The sequence below is a fragment of the Ictalurus punctatus genome, chromosome 1 (genome assembly GCF_001660625.3).
Source record: "Ictalurus punctatus breed USDA103 chromosome 1, Coco_2.0, whole genome shotgun sequence".
NCBI classification, from domain to species: domain Eukaryota; kingdom Metazoa; phylum Chordata; class Actinopteri; order Siluriformes; family Ictaluridae; genus Ictalurus; species Ictalurus punctatus.
The window spans coordinates 7,688,204-7,707,597 of record NC_030416.2 but is presented as its reverse complement, the minus strand read 5'-3'; the positions used below and the strand labels follow the sequence as shown (position 1 = coordinate 7,707,597).

The 19,394-nt window shown below is 40.9% G+C and overlaps 1 protein-coding gene across 3 annotated transcripts in view; it reads right to left on the bottom strand.

Annotated features, from left to right (window-relative positions):
• Positions 1-19,394, bottom strand: part of cadm4 (cell adhesion molecule 4) — a 186,683-nt gene that overhangs the window by 9,960 nt on the left and 157,329 nt on the right. For all 3 annotated transcript variants that reach the window (XM_017467795.3, XM_017467803.3, XM_017467786.3), the window contains exons 3-6: positions 14,005-14,292; positions 11,282-11,443; positions 10,726-10,816; positions 8,712-8,884 (exon numbers count right to left, since the gene is read on the bottom strand). In XM_017467795.3, coding sequence (XP_017323284.1) covers positions 8,712-8,884; positions 10,726-10,816; positions 11,282-11,443; positions 14,005-14,292 — 714 coding nt within the window. The remainder of the gene's footprint in view (positions 1-8,711; positions 8,885-10,725; positions 10,817-11,281; positions 11,444-14,004; positions 14,293-19,394) is intronic.

The following is a 19,394-nucleotide window of genomic DNA, read 5'->3' as shown; positions in this document are numbered from 1 at the left end:
AAGGTGCAAACATTCACTGATGCTCCAGAACGCAACACAATACATTAAGAGCCAGGGGGTGTGAACTTTTGAACAGGATGATCGGTGTAAATTGTTATTATTTTGTCTTCTGGGAGACATGTAACTATCTTATTTAGCGTCTCAATGACAGTATTAAATGGAAAAAAAAGATCTTTAAACAAAATAATAACAATTTACACTGATCATCCTGTTCAAAAGTTTACACCCCCCTGGCTCTTAATGGAGGATTTTTCTGAAGAACAGTGGGCAGTGTAACTGCTCAGGACAAATAAGGAACTCATGAACAACTATCACAAAACAGTCGTGGATCATCCACGTAACAACAGACAGTATTACGAATCAAAGGTATGTAAACTTTTGAACGGGGTAATTTTTATAAATTCAGCTATTATCTTGTCTTGTGGACTATATGTAAACATCTGTTATGTGAAATAGCTTATTTTGGACAGAACTAAATATAAAATAACATGGGATTTTTATGATCCCTCTTACTTTGTTGCAGATTTTGCAAGAGGTGTGCTAAACTTTGTGCACAACTGCACATACATATATATATATATATATATATATATATATATATATATATGTGTGTGTGTGTGTGTGTGTGTGTGTGTGTGGCCACCTCGGCCTAGGGGTTTCGATGGAGCAGCCAAAGCTGGCCATTAATTAGACAATGATGAATATATACTGCACATTAACAGACCAATTTCTCTCGGCTCCCCATATGTCTTCTCTCCTTAATCATTCTCTCTCTTTCCTCCCACTTCTTCATTCGCTCCATTTCTGGCTTCATTTCTTTCAATCTAATGGAAACACACATCTTTGTGTCTTTCGTCTGTATTTAAATTATGGATGCAAACTGAAACCTCTAACCACATTTAATGCTATTCAGAATCACATCCACGATATTCTGTGATGTTTAATGGACTTTTTTTCCCCAACACTTTTCCGCAGGACGATTCCACCTCGACGATTTCTAATCCCCTATCCTGCTTCTTTCCACCTCTGGGGTCAAAGGTCACTCCTCCGCACTCGCTTCTCTATTCGGCACGTACTGTTGCTTCTATATTAAAATTCCTACCATGGCTTACTGCATGTAGAATGTAATGAAAGCCTCAGTTATTATTTCTTTTCTGGCTTCTGCTTTCATTATTCGCTCGGTTAATTAGAAAGCCGCGCTGTGACTCCTAATTAGTGGCTCCGCTTGTTATTGGGCTACTCTTTTTCTCTCAGCTATGGCTGCCTCTCTTTCTCTACAGAACAACGTGGGCATTTCTCGATTTTCTAAACGTTTCCCATTTGTTGGACATGATTAGATTAGTGTTTTGACAGTTTTCACTTAATAACATAATTAACTTCTTATCTAGATAATTGTTAAGTAACATTAGAATGAGCTTTTTGACAGAAAAATGGTTGTAGCTAACATTAAATACTCGACTTAATCTCAATATAGTCTCAGAGGCTCAGGCCACAAAACATCTGAATTTTTATAATTTTATTTATTTATTTTACACTTTTTTACTCGTAACATAACTTCAGCCAAAGCTAGCGCTGTTGATCGTATCTTTTGCTTTCCAGGATTTGTCAATAATAGACCAATAGCTAAATTAGCTAGCCAAGCTAGCTAAACAAACAAAACAAAAAAGATTGACAACCATTAGCTGTCACCTTAAACATATTATCTATTGATAGCTAAAGCAATGTTTACAAAAAAATTCTCACCCAATTCTCTTAAAATCAATCATATTTCATTTCAATCATTATTATGGATTCTGCTAATGTTCAACTTCTCAACGTTATCTAGGTCAAGTTTCTCAGAAGGCACAAGGTTCACAAAATTGTGCCTGGATTACAAGCTGGAAATGAGCATGAAAACTAAATAATGGCAGCCATCAGAAACAACTCTTACTGAGAAATCCTACTTCACTTCATGCTTCAGTACATTGTGGATCAATGTTAGTGAATTACATATGAAGGACTGCTTTGGACAATCTGTAATGTAGTTCTCCCTCTCGCCGAGCCCAGCAGTCCGCAGCGCTCCGGTGCATACGTCTGTGTTGTCATGTGTTTGTTTACGCTGCCACATGTGTTTAGTTTTGGTTCATGCCTTGTCTCCTCTAATGACTTGTCATTGGTTGTCTTGATTACTCGCACCTGTTTTCAGTTTGCCCCTTGATTAGTTTGTGTATTTAAATCCTCGTGTTTCTTTGTTCGGTGTTAAGTAACGCTCAGTGTTTGCTCACCCGAACTTACCAAGCCTTTGATTCTGTGATTGATATTCTGGTTTTGATCTCACTTGATTCTTCGTTTCTGCATTTTGGATTTTACCATTTTTATGTTGCTTGCTGATCACCTGACTACTGCCTGTTTACTATTTTTGACTTGATTTGCCTCATGACATGGATTTTTTTGCCAGTTGTTTAATGAATTCTAACTGCACTTGTAACTGCTTCAGTCTACTCTACCTGATACAAAGGTCTAGGATTATACTTGTGTGACTGTATTTGATTATGTAAAAGTTTTGGAAATAATATGAGATATAGTTAAAGGTAATTATCAATAGTATTATTGTTACTCAATACTTATTGAATATTTGAAGAATATTAAATGAGACAGGATATTTATAAAACATTTATAATCAGTGCATTAATCTCAGGACAATTTATGAGAGGCTTACAAAACAAATGAGGTGACAGACATTTTTTATGTAGCTTTGCCAATATGTAAGAGAGAAGAGAGCAGAACCCTCAATTATCATAACAGAAAGACTGATCAAGAATCTTACTGCACTTTTTTATCTTTATCTTCAGCATTTTGTACTTTATTTATTTATTTATTTATTTATTTATTTATTTATTTGCTAACAGCACCTCCATGACAATTGGGGGAAAAAAGTTGAAGAAGGTATACACAGGGCTTCTTGACAAAATTATAAATGCAAATTTGACTAGCGCATTAGTTTGAGGGCATTAAAAGCATTCGGCTGGCATATGGGCTTCGCACAGGATGTGAAGTTGTAATGGAACGGTGCTTTAGTTTTAAATGCAAATGGACCACTAGCACTTTGGATGAAAAACATTTAAACTGAAATGTAGATACAGTAACTACATGATCCAAAAAGGTCAGATGACAGGCGTAAGGTGCAGGTCATAGGAGATTCTCGAGACTTGAAGAATAGATGGAGGGAAAGTGGTAAGTATCAGGGGTGATTTTTTCTTTAACCCCGGATAATTATCTACTTGGAGCAATTTGTTACTATGTAACTGAACATCAGTAACAGAAGACGGCGGTGTTGTAATTTGATATCTTCAGTGAATAAAGTGCTGTATTTTATCTTCAGTGAACTGAGGCAAGACCAATCAGACAGGGTTTATAATTGGCTTATTGGTTGACAGCTCTCAATTCTGCCAAACGCTAGCTCACACAGTCAGTTAGTGTGAGGGAAAAATGGATATACGCCATTATACGATATATTGTCTTTACTAATAAACATTGTCTTATGTTGAGCCAGGAAAACAAGGATTGTAGAAGTCTATATGTGTTATAAGTTAGACGAACATGATACAAGCAGAGCATAAATACAGAACATTGCTGCCCATCTGCAGTTTACTAAAGATCACACAGATGAGCCTGAAGGCTACTGTAAAAATGTTTTGTGGATTGATATATAAAATAGAACTTTTTGGTTTCAATGAGAACATTATCCCATCTGTAACACATGGTGAAGGTAGTATCATAGTTTGGGACTATTTTACTTTTGTCACTCACAGATATGTAATATTGGATCATTTTCCTCAATAAAGAAATGCCCAAGTGTAATGCTTCTGTCTGTTTAAATGGGTTTATCTACTTTTAGGACTTGTGTGAAAATCTGGTGATGTTTTAGCTCATATTTATGGAGAAATATTTATGCGGAAAATTCCAAACTTCTAAACGTCAAGCACCACTGTACATAGAACAAACTCCTTTTTTTTTTTTGTAAAGTCTTGCTCCTTCTTGGATGATGATTCAGAACCTTATTATCTGTTGCTATTCTAGCTCTGACTTAGGAGTTAGTTCTTGCCTAGTGTTATCTGCTTATTGATTGACTTTGTGTTTGGTTTGCCCTTTTGCATTGTCTGCCTTAGTTTTTTAATAAACCCTGCGATTACATCCAAATGCCTGTGTACTTGCCCTGTCAGTAATGACCAAATAATAACTTTGGAGATAAGGTTAAAAAAATACAGATAATACAAGTAAATTCATAGCGATAATTAAAGGTTTTTCTCTTTTATGTGAAGCAATGCAATGCCACAATTCCTCCAGGAATGCAATGTTAATGAATGCATTATGAAGGTCCAATGAAGAAGCAGCCTTTATTTGTCACATATACATTACATCACAGTGAAATTGTTTTCTTTGCATATTCCAGCTTGTTAGGAAGTCGGGGTCAGAGAGGGTTAAGGGCCTTGCTCAAGGACACAACAGTGGCAGCTTGAACCTCCAACCTTCTGATCAGTAACCCAGAGCCACCACTATCCATGTATGTAACGTTCTGGTAAACTGTCCAATGATAATGCCCTAGGTTCTAGATCAGGTTCATCAGGTTAGATTAAAACTAGTGTTCTGTTTCACTATGCCTGTCTCACTGCCTTCATCATTTCAATGCTTCAGTTTCTAGCTCTGTTTGCTCCTTGCTCTGTTCAATTTTTCTTATTTTGCCTCCTCCCTCAGAATGCCTCTATTAAACTGACGCAGCAAAAGAACCTGCAACAAAAAATTGGCTGCATTTTCTGTGCTTTGCAGCATCCAGGAGCAACATCTTGACGAAAAAGGTTTTTTGATTCAGAGCAAAGAAGCATGGAAGATTGAGGGCCCACTCCCTGTGCTGTCATTCGCTCTGCTTTCTTCTGCTCCTTCATCATCTGTGCTTCTTCCTTCTCCTCCTCTGCCCTTCTCTTTCTTCTTCTCGTCTCTAATCAGTTTTCTCCATCCGTTTTTTTTCCGCTCCGTCTTTCCCGATACGCAAGAAGAGTTTGCCTGATCTGGCAGGTAAAGAATGTTTTTACCTCTGTGTTGTTACCGACAGACTATTTATATGATTGTTTTTCTCTCAGTAGGCGTTGGGAACTAGTCAGAGACAGAGCCTGTGGAGCTCCCGGAAGCAAAATGAAGCCTTGAACTTGAACTTTAAAACAAGCCGTGAGCGGTCTTGTATATTTTGTGTTGATTTTCTTAAGTAACCTGAATCTCACTGAAAACCTCTCACTCTAAATAAAAAGGAAACAAGACAAAGCTCTGCCAAAAATATGCCTGTCTCCTGAGTGTTCCTTTTCACCTCACACACGTCAGGTTCTACAGGGTGTTGATTTGTGACTCTTGTACCATCCACACACACACACACACACACACACACACACACACACACACACAAAATATTGTGCAAAAGTTTTAGGCACATGCAAAGAAATGCTGTAGAGTCAAGATGCTGTTTTTATGTTAAATGTTTCTCCATTAAAAAAAATACTATAAAGAACAGTAAACAGTAATAAATGAAACAAAGGCAATATTTGGTGTAACGACCCTTCGCTTAAAAAAAGTAGTCTCATATGCAGATTTATAAGGAAATGAGCTGTAAGTTATACTGGGCATCTTGCAGAACCAGCCACGGTTCTTCTGGAGACTTTGATAGTTGCACTTGAGAAGTGTCGTAATATGCTGCTTTCTTTACCGACATGCAAACATTTTTCTGTAACATTTAATTATGTGCTTGAAAACTAATGTTCAGGAATCTAAAATGTTTTTGTACTGACTCGAGAATGTAAAAGTCATAAAATAAAAATATATAACAAAGTTTGTACTAAAAAAAAAGGGGGGGGTGCCAAAATTTTTGCACCGTACCTGGAGCCGATCCCAGGGCGCATCGGGCACAAGGCGGAGTATACACCATGGACAGGGTGCCAATCCATCACAAGGCACACTCACATACACATTCACACACTATGGACACTTTGTACATGCCACCGAGCCTACTATGCATGTCTTTGGACTGGGGGAGGAAACTGGAGTGCCCTAAAGAAACCCCCATAGCACGGGGAGAACATGCACACACAGGGCAGCAGCGGGGATCGAACCCCCAACCCTGGATGTGTGAGGTGAACGTACAAACCACTAAAACACCATGCTCTCTCTCTCTCTCTCTCTCTCTCTCTCTCTCTCTCTCTCTCTATATATATATATATATATATATATATATATATATATATATATATATATATATATATATATATATATATATATATACATACACACACACACACACACGCACACACACTGTATATACAAATATATATACATTGGCCATTTGGTCTACTGTCCAAAGAAAAGAGGACAAACTCTGTTAAGTAAGTAAGGAAGCATCAAATAAGACTTCGAATTGCCTTCTCGGCACCACCAAACAGAGTGACGAGAAAGAGAGCGCGAGGGACGTCAGCCGGATGAAAGATGACATTCCCACCCACCTGTGCTCACTGAGCTGCCTCATTAAGGTGCACGCTTGACGGCTGGCTCTGCCATGCAAAGAACAGAGAAGAAAAAAGAAAGCACAAGGGAGGGTGCTGCCTCCAGAGACCTAATCCTTTACATAAGTTCTCAATAATAAATCAGGCACAGTGAAAGGTGCAATACCTAAAGTCAGCATCAGTGTTGCATCAGAGCCCTGCACTCCCACTGGAGGATAACGCAGGACTGGTTGTAATGTTCAGATCATGGACTGTTTGGTCAGATGGGAGAGGGAGTGAAATTTCTAAAGCAGGAAATACACAGGAACACACCCCATACTGTTCTCAAAGGTACTAGTGTGGACTTTGTGTGTCTTTGATGAGACATATACAGCATATATATATATATATATATATATATATATATATATATATATATATATATATATATATATATGGATGTTGGTGGTAGACAGGCTGATTTTCAGAAACTGCTGATCACCTGGGGTTTCCACACACAGCAGTCTCTAAAGTGTAAACAGAATGCTGTGAGAAACAAACACCCAGCAAGTGGCGATTCTGCAGATGGAAACATGTTGTTGATGAGGGAGGTGAGAGGAGAATGGCCAGACTTGTTCAAACTGACAGGAAAGCTATGGTAACTCTAATAACCAATCTTTACAACCATGCTGAGCTTAAAAGCATCTCAGAATGCACAACAGCAAACCTTGAGGCAGATGGGCTACAACAGCAGAAGGTGACACTCCTCAAAGATTGGAAAAAAAAAAACAGGTGACATTTTTCTTCTGACATTTTCCACCATTCTGATGTTTGATGTGAATATTAAATGAAACTCTTGACCTGTAAATGCATGATTTTATGCATTGTACTTATTGTTGTCACATGATTACCTGATAACTGCACGACTGACATTTACATCTAGATGTGGTAGACTGACATCACCAAAGTGTTGCATTTTTCTTTTGTCTTGCTTTTCCAGGCTGGTACTGCAGCTTCTTTCAGCTTTTGTTGGGGTTTTTTAAATTTTTTTTTTGGTCGTTCTCCCTTCAGTCTCCCCTTCAGGAGATGAAAAGCAGATCAGCTGGGTCAAACTGGTGATCGACTTGGCCAGTCTAAAACCTTCAACTTTTCCCCCCGATTAAGTCCTTTGTTTGTATTGGTAGTGTGTTTGAGTCATTTTCTTGCATGACAAAGTTGCATTTACTTGTATGATAAAAATGTAATTGCGAGGATCCAATCAAATTTCTCTGTAAATTGGTAGACTTCTGAATTCATCCTGCTGCTACCATCATGAGTTAAATCATCATTAAATATTAGTGAGCCTGTTCCAAAAGTAGCCATGCAAGCCTAAGCCATGACACTACCTCCACCATGTTTCACAGATGAGCTTGTTTTGGACCATGAGCAGAAACTTTCTTTCTCCACACTTTGGCCTTTCCATCGCTTTGGTAGAGGTTAATCTTGGTTCCAGAGCTTTTGTGGCTCATCTCTGTATTTCCTCCAATCTGGCTTCCCAATTTGAGTGGTGTGCATCTTGTGGTCTGGCCTCTATATTTCTTCTTTTGGTGATGTCACTGGCAGTATATTTTTGGGTTTTACTTCACAGCCCTCACAATGTTTCTGTCATCAACTGCTGTCATTTTCCTTGGCTGACCTGTCCAATGTCTGGTTGTTAGTACACCAGTGGTTTCTTTCTTATTCAGGACATTCCAAATTGTTGTATTGGCTGTGCCCAATGCTTGTTTTCTCAGCTTCAAAATGGCTTACTCTTCTCCCCTTAACAGATCTCTGGCCTTCACGTAGTTTTATCCTTTTTAACAACAAATGCAGTCTTCACAGGCAGAACTAAGGGCTCAAACCACGAGTAGACATTCAGAGCTATTAACTGTTGTGATCACTTAAAAATGGGTGGGTTCAAGCAAAAGGAACCATGCTCTAAATTGTTTGACACAGCTGGATGTAAATATCTGGAATTGAAAGCTGAAATTCTGATCTATCGTCTCACACAGTATTCATCTTTTCATCTGACACTCCAATGTCTTCAGTGCATAGCAAAAATCAAAGAATTTGCCTTGCTGTTCCAATACTTTTGGAGGGGACTGTATGTAAAAGATGGCTCTAAATGAGACAGAAGTAGATGATGACTATGTGGGACAGTAATAGCATTGGTCTGAAGTAGTTTTCGCTTACCATACACCAGCAGCGTGTACTGGTCGGCTGCACGGCCGTAATTATTGTGTGCCTGACACAGGTAGGTGCCGTTGTGTGTTTGGCTCAGGCGAGACATGACCAGGGTGGTGCCGGAAATTTCCGCCCTCTCAGGCAGAGTGTCATTCACTCTCGACCAGTGAATGTCCCGTGGCCTAAAGAAAGAGAGAAAGACAGAATGAATACAGAGCATGAATGATCAAGAGTTAAACAAAAACAAAGGCTGAAGCTTTCCATACAAAATAGTTAAGAGTTTATTGCTTGCTAAAGGGGTTCTGCATGGAACCTTCACTAATGAAGAAATTGGACTTGGGTTTATGGTTTTACATTTGAATCTTCAAGGGTTTCCCCAAAAAGACCGGCTAAACAACCAAGGGTTCTAATAAGGGATGGGTTGATACTAATACCGGTATTGGGTACCAAAACTGCTCTTATAGCAACAATGAATACCACGTGATACGATGTGATTCTGAAGCACTATTGAACAGACATGAAAGAAACATTCATCTGGACTCATTTAATGATTATTGATGACGATCAAAGCAAGGCAGACTGCAAACTGTGCAATATCAAGAGGAGCTACTATAGCATCATCCTACAACACAAGTAACCTGATGAACATCTAATGGCGTGTAAACAGTACTTTAGAGTATTAGAGAGTGTGAGAGCGGTTGTCCAAGCTGCGTGCCATGAACTGCACACATACAATGATATTTGCAAGCAAATGTGTAGAAAACCTGTTGCACCAGTGAGACCACTTCACTTCTGCGAGCACTGAGTATATTTCCTTCTCCCTCACTCACCACTTTGCAGCAGCAACCAACATAAACACAGCTAAATACAATGTCTCATGAGACTCAGGATTGCTTAAGCTTCAATAGGTCTCCGTATCAGCACTTGTATCAAAGAGTACTGTCTGAAAATGTCCGAAAAACAGTACAACAAGAACATAGTTATTTGGCGCCTGATATAGACACCAGGAGGATAACGAATGGAAGGCTGTGGTACAAAGCCCATGAATGCAATGAGATTCTGGGACGCACACGTCGTCACAGCTGTGACGTGATCCGTGAGCCTGTTCTCATCTCAGTGGCTGAAATAGAGTTTTATCCTTCATCCTTCCCTGGCTAGATTACAATCCCTCTATCAGCTTTGCTAATAATCCTGCTGGACAATTTTAATTAAAGCCTGCCCAGGATTCACATCCCATGTCACACGCACACGCACAAACACACACACACACATACACACACACACATACACACACATCCACACGTGACCTAACAAACAGCTGTAGGCTACTAATAAACACACCTCGCCAACAACAGTGGACAGGGTTTAATTGGTGATTAATGTCAGGGGAGCAGGATCATTATAGCTCTATAACGGCACGATGTGCTCAGTGTAGCGTGAGCGCAGGGCCTGGGAGTGGCTGTCTCTGTCCCTCACTCTTTCACCTTTACAAGCCGGTGCTGCTTTCTATCCTGTCCTCCTCACAATTGTTGGTGTTTGCAATAACTTCATTTACTTTCACACTTAACCCATTCATCACACTCTATATAGCCAGACCACTCATCCCCTTATCCTCCCTACACCCTTGTTCTCAAGGCCCTATCCAAGTCCATCACTCGATCTGTCATGTGTTCGTTCACCCCATAAAAGGACAGGCTGCTAGCACAGTTTCCCTCCATCTATCCTTCAGTCCTCACTTTACTTACAAGACTCCAGGGGGCTTTAACGGTTCTACTCTCAGAGCCTCTTAAATTCATAAAGACCATAGAGAGAAAAAAACAAAAAACAAATAAATCAAATGTTAGGTACATCTAGTGGCAGTTGCCCCAGATCTGAGGACTTGCTTTTCAGCTCATCTGGATTGGGCGGAGGTGGGGGTGGGGTGGGGGTGTTAGGAAAAGAGCTTTTATTTTTGCGCAAAAATAATTCTACTTTTAACTTTGCACAGAAAAACACACACCCACACACATGTATACACACTCACAGTGGATTTCCAGTGACGAAGCAGGTAAGGCTGAGCGAGTCCCCCTCTCGCAGAATGCCCTGTGGGGGGCTGATCCTCACCGTGGGGGCGACTATGGAGCGACAGAACAGGAACAGCTCATTGTAGTGTTTTAACATCATCTGCGATGCTGAGCATCACACAACGCCTCGTGCAATCATTATGTCGCTTCTTTGTCCATAATCAGGCAACAACATAATTAGAGGCAATGGCTTTTAAAATCCTGCCAAGAGTACAGGCTTTAGCAGATGGCTATTCCGTGGGCTAATAATTAGCTCTAATGGGCCGTGATTTGCGGTACCCATTGTATCCTGTTACATTGTAAAGACAATAAATTGCAGCCCAGGTTCATTCTGACCTCGTAAACACTTCTTTAACACTAACATAAACGTCACAGGATTAAATCCATTTGACTGTAAATTCTTATCAATTGTTTATTTGCTTCTGTCACCTACATTTCAAATGCTTTTCTTCTTCTTCTTCTTGGCACCCATGTATACATAGCTAACTGCGTGTTAATAAAAAATAAAACTCTCACAGTGGACATCCAGGCGGTAATGGCGGACTCTTTTCTGTCCCACGAGTGCCGGGTGGGATGCCTCACAGCTGAGAGCAGCACCGTTGTCCTTCCTCTCCACGGAAAGCCGTATGGTGTTGGACACACTCACAGTCTTTCCGTTCTCCTGCTGAGACACCACACCTGAGAGACAGACGGACAGAGAGAAACAATGTTCCGTGTGGTCAGCGTTGTATTTTGTGGTGCTCCTACTGTTCTGTGTACAGAATGTCCCTGTTTTGTTTCTTTTATATCTTGTTTCATGAGTGATATTTCATCACATGACAATTAAATTTGACATATTTTCCATAAATAACCCCACTAAATTATGAATATATGTACAGGCATATACTGAGAGAGAGAGAGAGAGAGAGAGAGAGAGAGAGAGAGAGAGAGAGAGAGAGAGAGAGAGAGAGAGAGAGAGAGAGAGAGAGAGCATTATCGTACTAGGCAAATATTTTACTTATCAATACTAGCTCTAAAATTAGTACAGCCTTTGTCATTACGTACATTAAAAAAAAGAAATGTTTATATAAATAAAATCTATTTATATAGTAATGCTTATATGTACTTTATTAAAGCACTAATAAATCACAAAACTTTAAGCAATTATTTTAATTCGATTATTCATTACATTTTTAAAGATTTCTGTAACGTTGTTTTTAATACATTTCTAATATCCTAAAAGCACAATAGTATATATTCATATATGATATTATATATTCAGTTTCACTTTAAATACATTAAACACGATTAAAGTACATATGTTGTAGTATGTTTAAAGCGAAACTTAAAATAGTTGCATTTTAACATGCTTAAGTACATTAAACACTATTAAATAGTATTCATAGTAAACATAAACAAATATTAAACATTATTAATAGTAATAGTAATATTGAAGTCTGGTTTTGATGTTTCATTTTAACACATTGTAAATGCGCAATCGTGTGTGCTAGTACATTAAAGTGTGCTGCTGCGTAATCAAGTTCAGTGAATTATTTAAGCTGAGACTGACATTGTAAGACTCGATACCGACTGCAAGCCAATCACTGACCAACTGACCATCCTGAAGTAACGCTAGCTATTTGTTACACTCGGACACACGTCACACGCATTTTACATGCACATGAAGCACGAGATAAATAGGCAATGTCATTTTTGAGCTTAAGGCACAACAACAATGCTACAGTACTCACTATGATGCTGCTTATTTTCTAGTAGCAAGATTGGAGTATTTTTAAATGCCATGTTAGTAACAAGCTAACAGAAGCGTACCCTCCTATATAGCCTTAGCATAACTGCTAGAGAAGCATGACTAATATCCATCCATCCATCCATCCATCTTCTGTACCACTTATCCTTTTCAGGGTTGCAGGGAAACCTGGAGCCTATCCCAGGGAGCATGGGACACAAGGCAGGGTACACCCCGGATAGGGTATGACTAATATCAAAACACTAACTAATGACATCATTTCACCTGCTAGACTGAAAGTGAAAAATGTTGTCATACAGTCAAAATACTATGAGATTGCTATATGCTGACCTGCTGTCCCTTACATATCTACAGTCATGGGGATTTTGCAATGGGGTGTTTGCTTTTACAGAATTTTACGGAATTTTATATAATTTTATACAACTAATTACTCCTGTAATCCATTATAACGTAGAGAGAGAGAGAGAGAGAGAGAGAGAGAGGGAGGGGGGGGGGGGGGTTGTAATGCAGTGACGTATACATACCCATTGCAATTTTATCTTTTAACGTTGCGATTTTCAATCTCATATTTCATTATTTTTTATTTCATTATTCACAAACTTTATAACGAAGATGTGTCATTACAAAAGGTTCTATTATTTTAAGTAATAGCAGTAAAAGAAAGAGAGACCACATGGACAGAGAAACACAAAGTATTTAACACGCACAAGCACCTGGGTACTGCCTCTGGCACAGAGATGCTGAGACTGTTTATCTGTGAATGTGTATGCGAGTGTGCGTGTGTATAAAGTGTGTGAGTATGTGGCGGGGGACCAATCAGGCAGACAGCCAGATGGACAGATGTGTCTAAGACTGTAACAAAATAGCAACACAGAGAGGTGTGCTGATTCTCTGACAGACAAACGACAGAGATTAGGAGGACAGAAGAGACGCTTGTGCACAGCAAGCAGAGAGAGAGAGAGAGAGAGAGAGAGAGAGAGAGAGAGAGAGAGAGAGAGAGAGAGAGAGAGAGAGAGAGATAGAGATAGAGAGATAGAGATAGATAAAGAGAGAGATAAAGAGAGAGAGATAGAGAGAGATAAAGAGAGAGAGAGAGAGAGAGAGAGAGAGAGAGAGAGAGAGAGAGAGAGAGAGCACCAGACAACCTTCTGTAGGAAAAGAGATGTGGTGTTTCCTAAAGTGTGTTTCTCAAATTTAAGAAAACTGAACAGAGCTTTGTCATGGATGGTGTGAGCGAGTGAGTGACTGAGCATGAGTGTACTATATATCGAGTGTTCAGTGATAGACATGACTGAGTATCGGAGTTGGTGCTGAATCTGAGCTAGGCAGGATTATGACCTATGGAGTGAACGTGTGTAGGTTTGTGCTTGCTCATATACACACATGAATAGAAACTGTACACTTTTAAGACCTTACTGGGTCTCTCAATATGTTACCATTGTCCATACAGACTCGTACAACAAACACGCACATACAGTATAGGCACACTAACCAGGAATCTCTCGGCGGTCTCGGACCCAGCGCAGCGTAGCAGGAGGTTTGCTCCTCTCCGACACGCAGGTGAGCTCCACCTCTCCACCCTCCACCGCTTCGCTCTTCACCTCCACAGTGGGCACCTCCGGGGGCACCACCACTGACAGCGTGGCCACCTGGTGGTGCGTGGAGTCCGTGTAGAGCTGGCAGAAGTAGCCACCCTCGTCAGACACGCTCACGTTACTCAGCGCGATGCGCACCAGGCGTGGCGTGAACAGCACCATCTGAAAGCGCTCGTCCTTCAGCGCTGAGACAGAGAGAGACAGAGAGCAAACGATGTTAACATTTATTTAGTCACAAACATTAACTGGGATGCACACAAGAACGGTACGGCATGAGAGATAGAGGGTGCACATTGAGACAGTACACTGTCTTTATTTAGTATTAGAATTGATTTGCGTGCACGTCTGTGTGTGTGTGTGTAGAAATGAATTTCTGTCCAAGTTTCCTTGTGTGAAATGTATATAATTGAATATGTGTCAAAAGTTATGATATAGAAAAGCCTTGCAGTACTCTAATCGTGGCATGGTCATGCCAAGAAAGCTAATATGAGCTAATACACTGCTATTAGCAAGGCTTATTCATCTTTATTAAATGAGACAGCTGTGGGAGAAAATGATATAGAGTATAGACAGGGAAGGACTGTGAGACACTGAGATGAGGAGATAAACACAGCGCTAGAAAGAGGACAGAACACGAAGATTAAGAGAGGCAAATATATACATCCTATAGAAGCACCAAAATGTCTGAAATGTCCAGTTTCTATAGAAACTGAGCACTTCACTTTACCACATCGACAGCTATTGACCTAATCTATTCTATCTATCTATCTATCTAGCTATCTATCTATGAAGAGGAAAAGAGAATCAGAGACAAGGGGCTTAGATCTAGGTTGAGCTGCAGGAAGGATGTTGGGTAAATAAGAAGGGACGGTTGTTGAAATAAAGTAAAAGATAAGGGGAGAGAACAGAATATAAAGAGAGGCTATGGAACAGAGCCAGCAAGGCAGTCTCAGAGATGAAGATGAGATGCCACAGTTTTGGGTCCTGGACAAAAACAGAGGGATTATCGACCGTCATAAAGGAGGTGACGCAAAACCTGGAGCGGGCAATAAAGGAAATGAGAAAAAAAAAACAAGAGATGAGCTGATATAAAAGGAACAGGAGAGGACAGGAGAGAAGAGAGGAGGGGAGGAGAAGAAAAGAGAGGAGAAGAATGGGTGAGGAGAGAAGAGGGGAGAAGCAGAGAGAAGAGGAGGGGAGGAGGGAGAGGAGAAGAAAAGATGGGAGAGGAGAAGCAGAGAGGGGAGGAGAGAGGAGGAGAGGGGCAGGGAGAAGCGGAGAGGAAAGAAGAGAGGGGAGGAGAAAGGAGGAGAGAAGAGGAGGGGAGAATTAGAGAGGGGAGGAGAGCATGGCAGAGAGTTGAGGGGAGAAGCGGAGAGGAAAAGAGAGGGGAGAAGAGAAGAAGAGAGGGGCGAAGAGAAGAGGAGAGGAGAGCGAAGGAGTAAGAGAAGTGAGGGGAGGAGAGGAGAAGGGAGGAAGGGAGAGCCATACGGAGAGGAGAGGAGCAGAGAGAAGAGAAGAGGACAAGAGGGGAAAGGAATGGGGAAGAGAGGACAGGAGCAGAGAAGAGAGAACAAGGGAAGGAGAGGAGGAGAGGAGAGGACAGGAGAGGAGAAGCAGAGAGGTGAGGAAAGAGGAGGAGAGGAGGAGAGAGGGAAGGAGAGGAGAGGAGGAGCAGGGAGGAAAGACGGAGTGGAAAGGAGAAGAGAGGAGAAAAAAAGGAGAGAACAGGAGGGGAAAGGGGAGGAGAGGAGAGGAAAGTAGAGGACATGAGAGGAGAGGAGCAGAGAGAAGAAGGGAGGAGAAAAGAGGACAGTGGAGGGGAGCAGAGGAGAGGAGGATAAAGAATATAGGAAAGATAGGGTAAAGTACAAGTTTTGCCAAACTGCTGACACAGGTAATCAATGCCCTGCAGGGAGAGCAGAATAAGGGATGGATGGATAAGAGAAGTGAAGTTTTTCCTTTAGTAAAGGAGCAGATAAAAAATCAATAGTTGGAAATTGAGAATAATAACAAATAATGATAAGTGGAACAGATATTGTGAGCTAAGGCAGTGAGTGTAGGCTCATTATATATTGACTAAAGGCTAACATTCTCCCGAATGGCCTTCTGTTTTTCTGGCAAGCGAAAATGGAACGGACGTCTGTAGAAGCACAAATGGACGTCTGTCCTATTCTCTTGAAGCATCTCAAAGCAATCAGTGCAATGCGCAAAATGTACAATAATTGGAGCCCTGAGATGTGCATGTCTGTAGGCTGGGCTTTTCGGTCCTGGTTATTTATGATTTTCAGTCCACTGTGAGAGAGTTTAAACTAGCGAGGGAGTGAGCAACAGAAAAAGGAATTGAGTGTGGGTGGAAGGGAGGTATAAGTGCGGTAAGGACTGAATGGGAGCGTCACGAAGCCAGTGAGCAGAGGGGCTATAGGAGTGAGAGAATGGAGTGGAGAAATGAAGTAGAGTGAGCGAGCGAGTGTGTGAAATAAAGGGTGAATGAGGCAGAAAGTGAGACTAGGGACTGAATGGTAAAAGTGAGGGAGGGAGAAAGAATTGAATGAGGGTTGAAAGAGCTGGTACACGAGTGAGCTGAAGTCTGAATGGGCATGGCACTGAGGGACTGTGGGAGGGACGGAGGGCAGAATGGAGTGAGCAAGGGCATGAGTGAAGCGCTATGGGTGGATATAGATATGAGTTACACAATCTTAATGAGGATTTAATACAGAAATTGCACACATCAGACACACCTGCAGACGTAGCTACAAACTTAAAGTCCATTTTTTCATTTCTTAATAGTACAAAAATTTGGAAACCTCTTGCCAGTCATTTTACAGACACGCCCCCCCTAACGCCCCTTCACATGTTCTATATAATTACAAGGAGAAATTGCATGTTTACACGTGTTCCCGAGTTGTGACTTGGCTTTCAAACTGTTGAATGTCCGGGTGCGCTTAAAAAGTAACGTCATGACGGTGCTTGCTAGTTAGAACTCTACTTAGCATGCTACCTCTATCATAAGTTTTGGGGGTGGAGCTTTGTGTACATGGTAGAAATGAGGGCTGGTTCAATGAGGAAATAATTTTTAAAATATTCTAATCTTATTCATCTCCAGCCATTTAATCGTAAGAGACTTATTTTTCACAACTCTTACCTAATGCACCTTTAATTTATGTCTGCATTTTCTAGCCCTGATATTTTTTCAGGTCTATAAGGCAATTGTTTAGTGGAATTACAAGCTTTGGACAATGAGATAGTGACTGAATAATGGAGAGAGTGACCAACAGAAATACTTCATTAGGGACTGTAGAATTCACGAATGAGTGGGTGAGTAGGTGTGTAAGGAGTGAGGAAGTGAGGGTGTCCGATAGGAAGCGAAGGAGCGACTGAGGTAGAAAATTAATACTTGAAGAAATGAAGGAGTCAGTGAAGTCAGGAGTCAGTGAGTATTATGAATGAATGAGGGAAGGAGCAGGGGAATGACTGAGGCTGTGAGTTAGGGACCAGGGACCAGGTAAGCAGGTGAATTGTGCCAGGGCTGAAAGGATTAAGTGAGATGGTGATGTAGTGAGAAAGGGAGTGAGTTATCAAGAGATTCAGGGAGTATAAGAGTGTGTGGGATTCGGGGAGGTACAGTGGCTTAGTGGTTAACATGTTTGCCTCACACCTCCAGGGTTGGGGATTCGAATCCCACCTCGACCCTGTGTACACTGAGCCTGCATGTTCTTCCCATGCTTCGTCCTCCAAGTCCTACAGGTACTTCCTCCCCCAGTCCAAATATATGCGCTGTAGGCTTGGTGTGCGAGTGTGTGTGTATGATTGTGCCCTGTGATGGGTTGGCACCCTGTCCAGGGAGTCCCCCGCCTTGTGCACGAGTTCCCTAGGATAGGCCCCAGACTCCCCCTGTGTAGGATAAGCAGTACAGAAAATGGATGGATGGAGTGAGGCTTCAATGACAGTGACTGATTGAGAGAGGAAGTAAAGAGATGGCTGAGGGAGTAACTACTGTAAATGCATGAAGGAGTGAAGAGGCCATGTATTGAGAGAATTTGTGACTGAGAGAGGGAGTAAAATATGTTTCTGAAGATGTGAAGGAAACATAAAGTTAGAGATAAGTGAGGTGGATGTGCTTGAGAGTGTGTGCTAAGGCTGAGTGAGGAGTGTACTGTAGTAGTGGCTAACGGAAGCAAAGCCAGAGTATGAGTATGAGTTACCTTGCATAAGCATGGAATTAATAAAATAATAAAATGCTGCTTGAGATCATCATACCTAGGGGGGTATGGGGGTGTTAATACTTGTGCAATCATAATATTTACAATGTCAATAATTTTCCAATTATATTGATATATCCACCATTTCATTATTATGGGCTAGTTTGTATAGATGTATGACATATAATCCCAATAAAGTGCATTTCAGTTCCAGGCTTTAACACTTCAAAAACCTGGACGAAGTTCAAGGCAGGCAAATACTTATGCAAGCCTCTGTAGTGCCCAAACAAGGGAGCTAATGAGATACGGACTGAGGGAGTGCGTAAAGGAGGAACTGAGGAACTAAGGGAGTCAGTAAGCAAGTGGCTAATGTGTAACGACCTGCTTGTATCTGAGTGAACCTATTCATTCAACCCTGTTTAGCACAGAAGAAAAGAGTTGCTTCTAAAACAGATAAATGCCTTCCTACATGCTAAATGGCAGCGAAATGTCAGAGCATTGTCCAAGCCCGTGTCACCTTTAGTCACGCCTCATTTGCATACCATTCATAGTCAGACAATCGGAACAGGGTCAGGGGAAATGCACGGACCTGATCGGTGGCTGTGCTTACAGGGCTGAAGGGATATTTCTGCTTCACCATTCATTTAAAATCCACCATCAAAATCCATTAGGTAGTGAACCGAGACGCTCTCACAGCATTTAGACCAGCCATGAGCTGACACTGTCACTGTGGATCTGCAGATATTACTAGGCCAGAGCTTCTTAACCTTTTGTAACTAAAGCCCCCCCAAGCCTACCCTATCATGTGGCACCCCGCTTCCCCCCCGCCCCAAATTCAAGGAGACCAGGTTATAATGATTACCTATATTCTATATAAAATCTGTCTATATGTAACCTATTCTAAAATCTGTTTTTGATAGATAGATTTTTTTGCTTTTGTACTTTTTTAAATTACTTTTCATAACTTTTATGATTTTTTAAAATAACTTTTATAAAACTATATAACGGACAGGTGTGGAACATGAATGATATAAAATGTTTCTGAACATTATAACTAATTTGAACAAGAGAACTACGCTGTAATA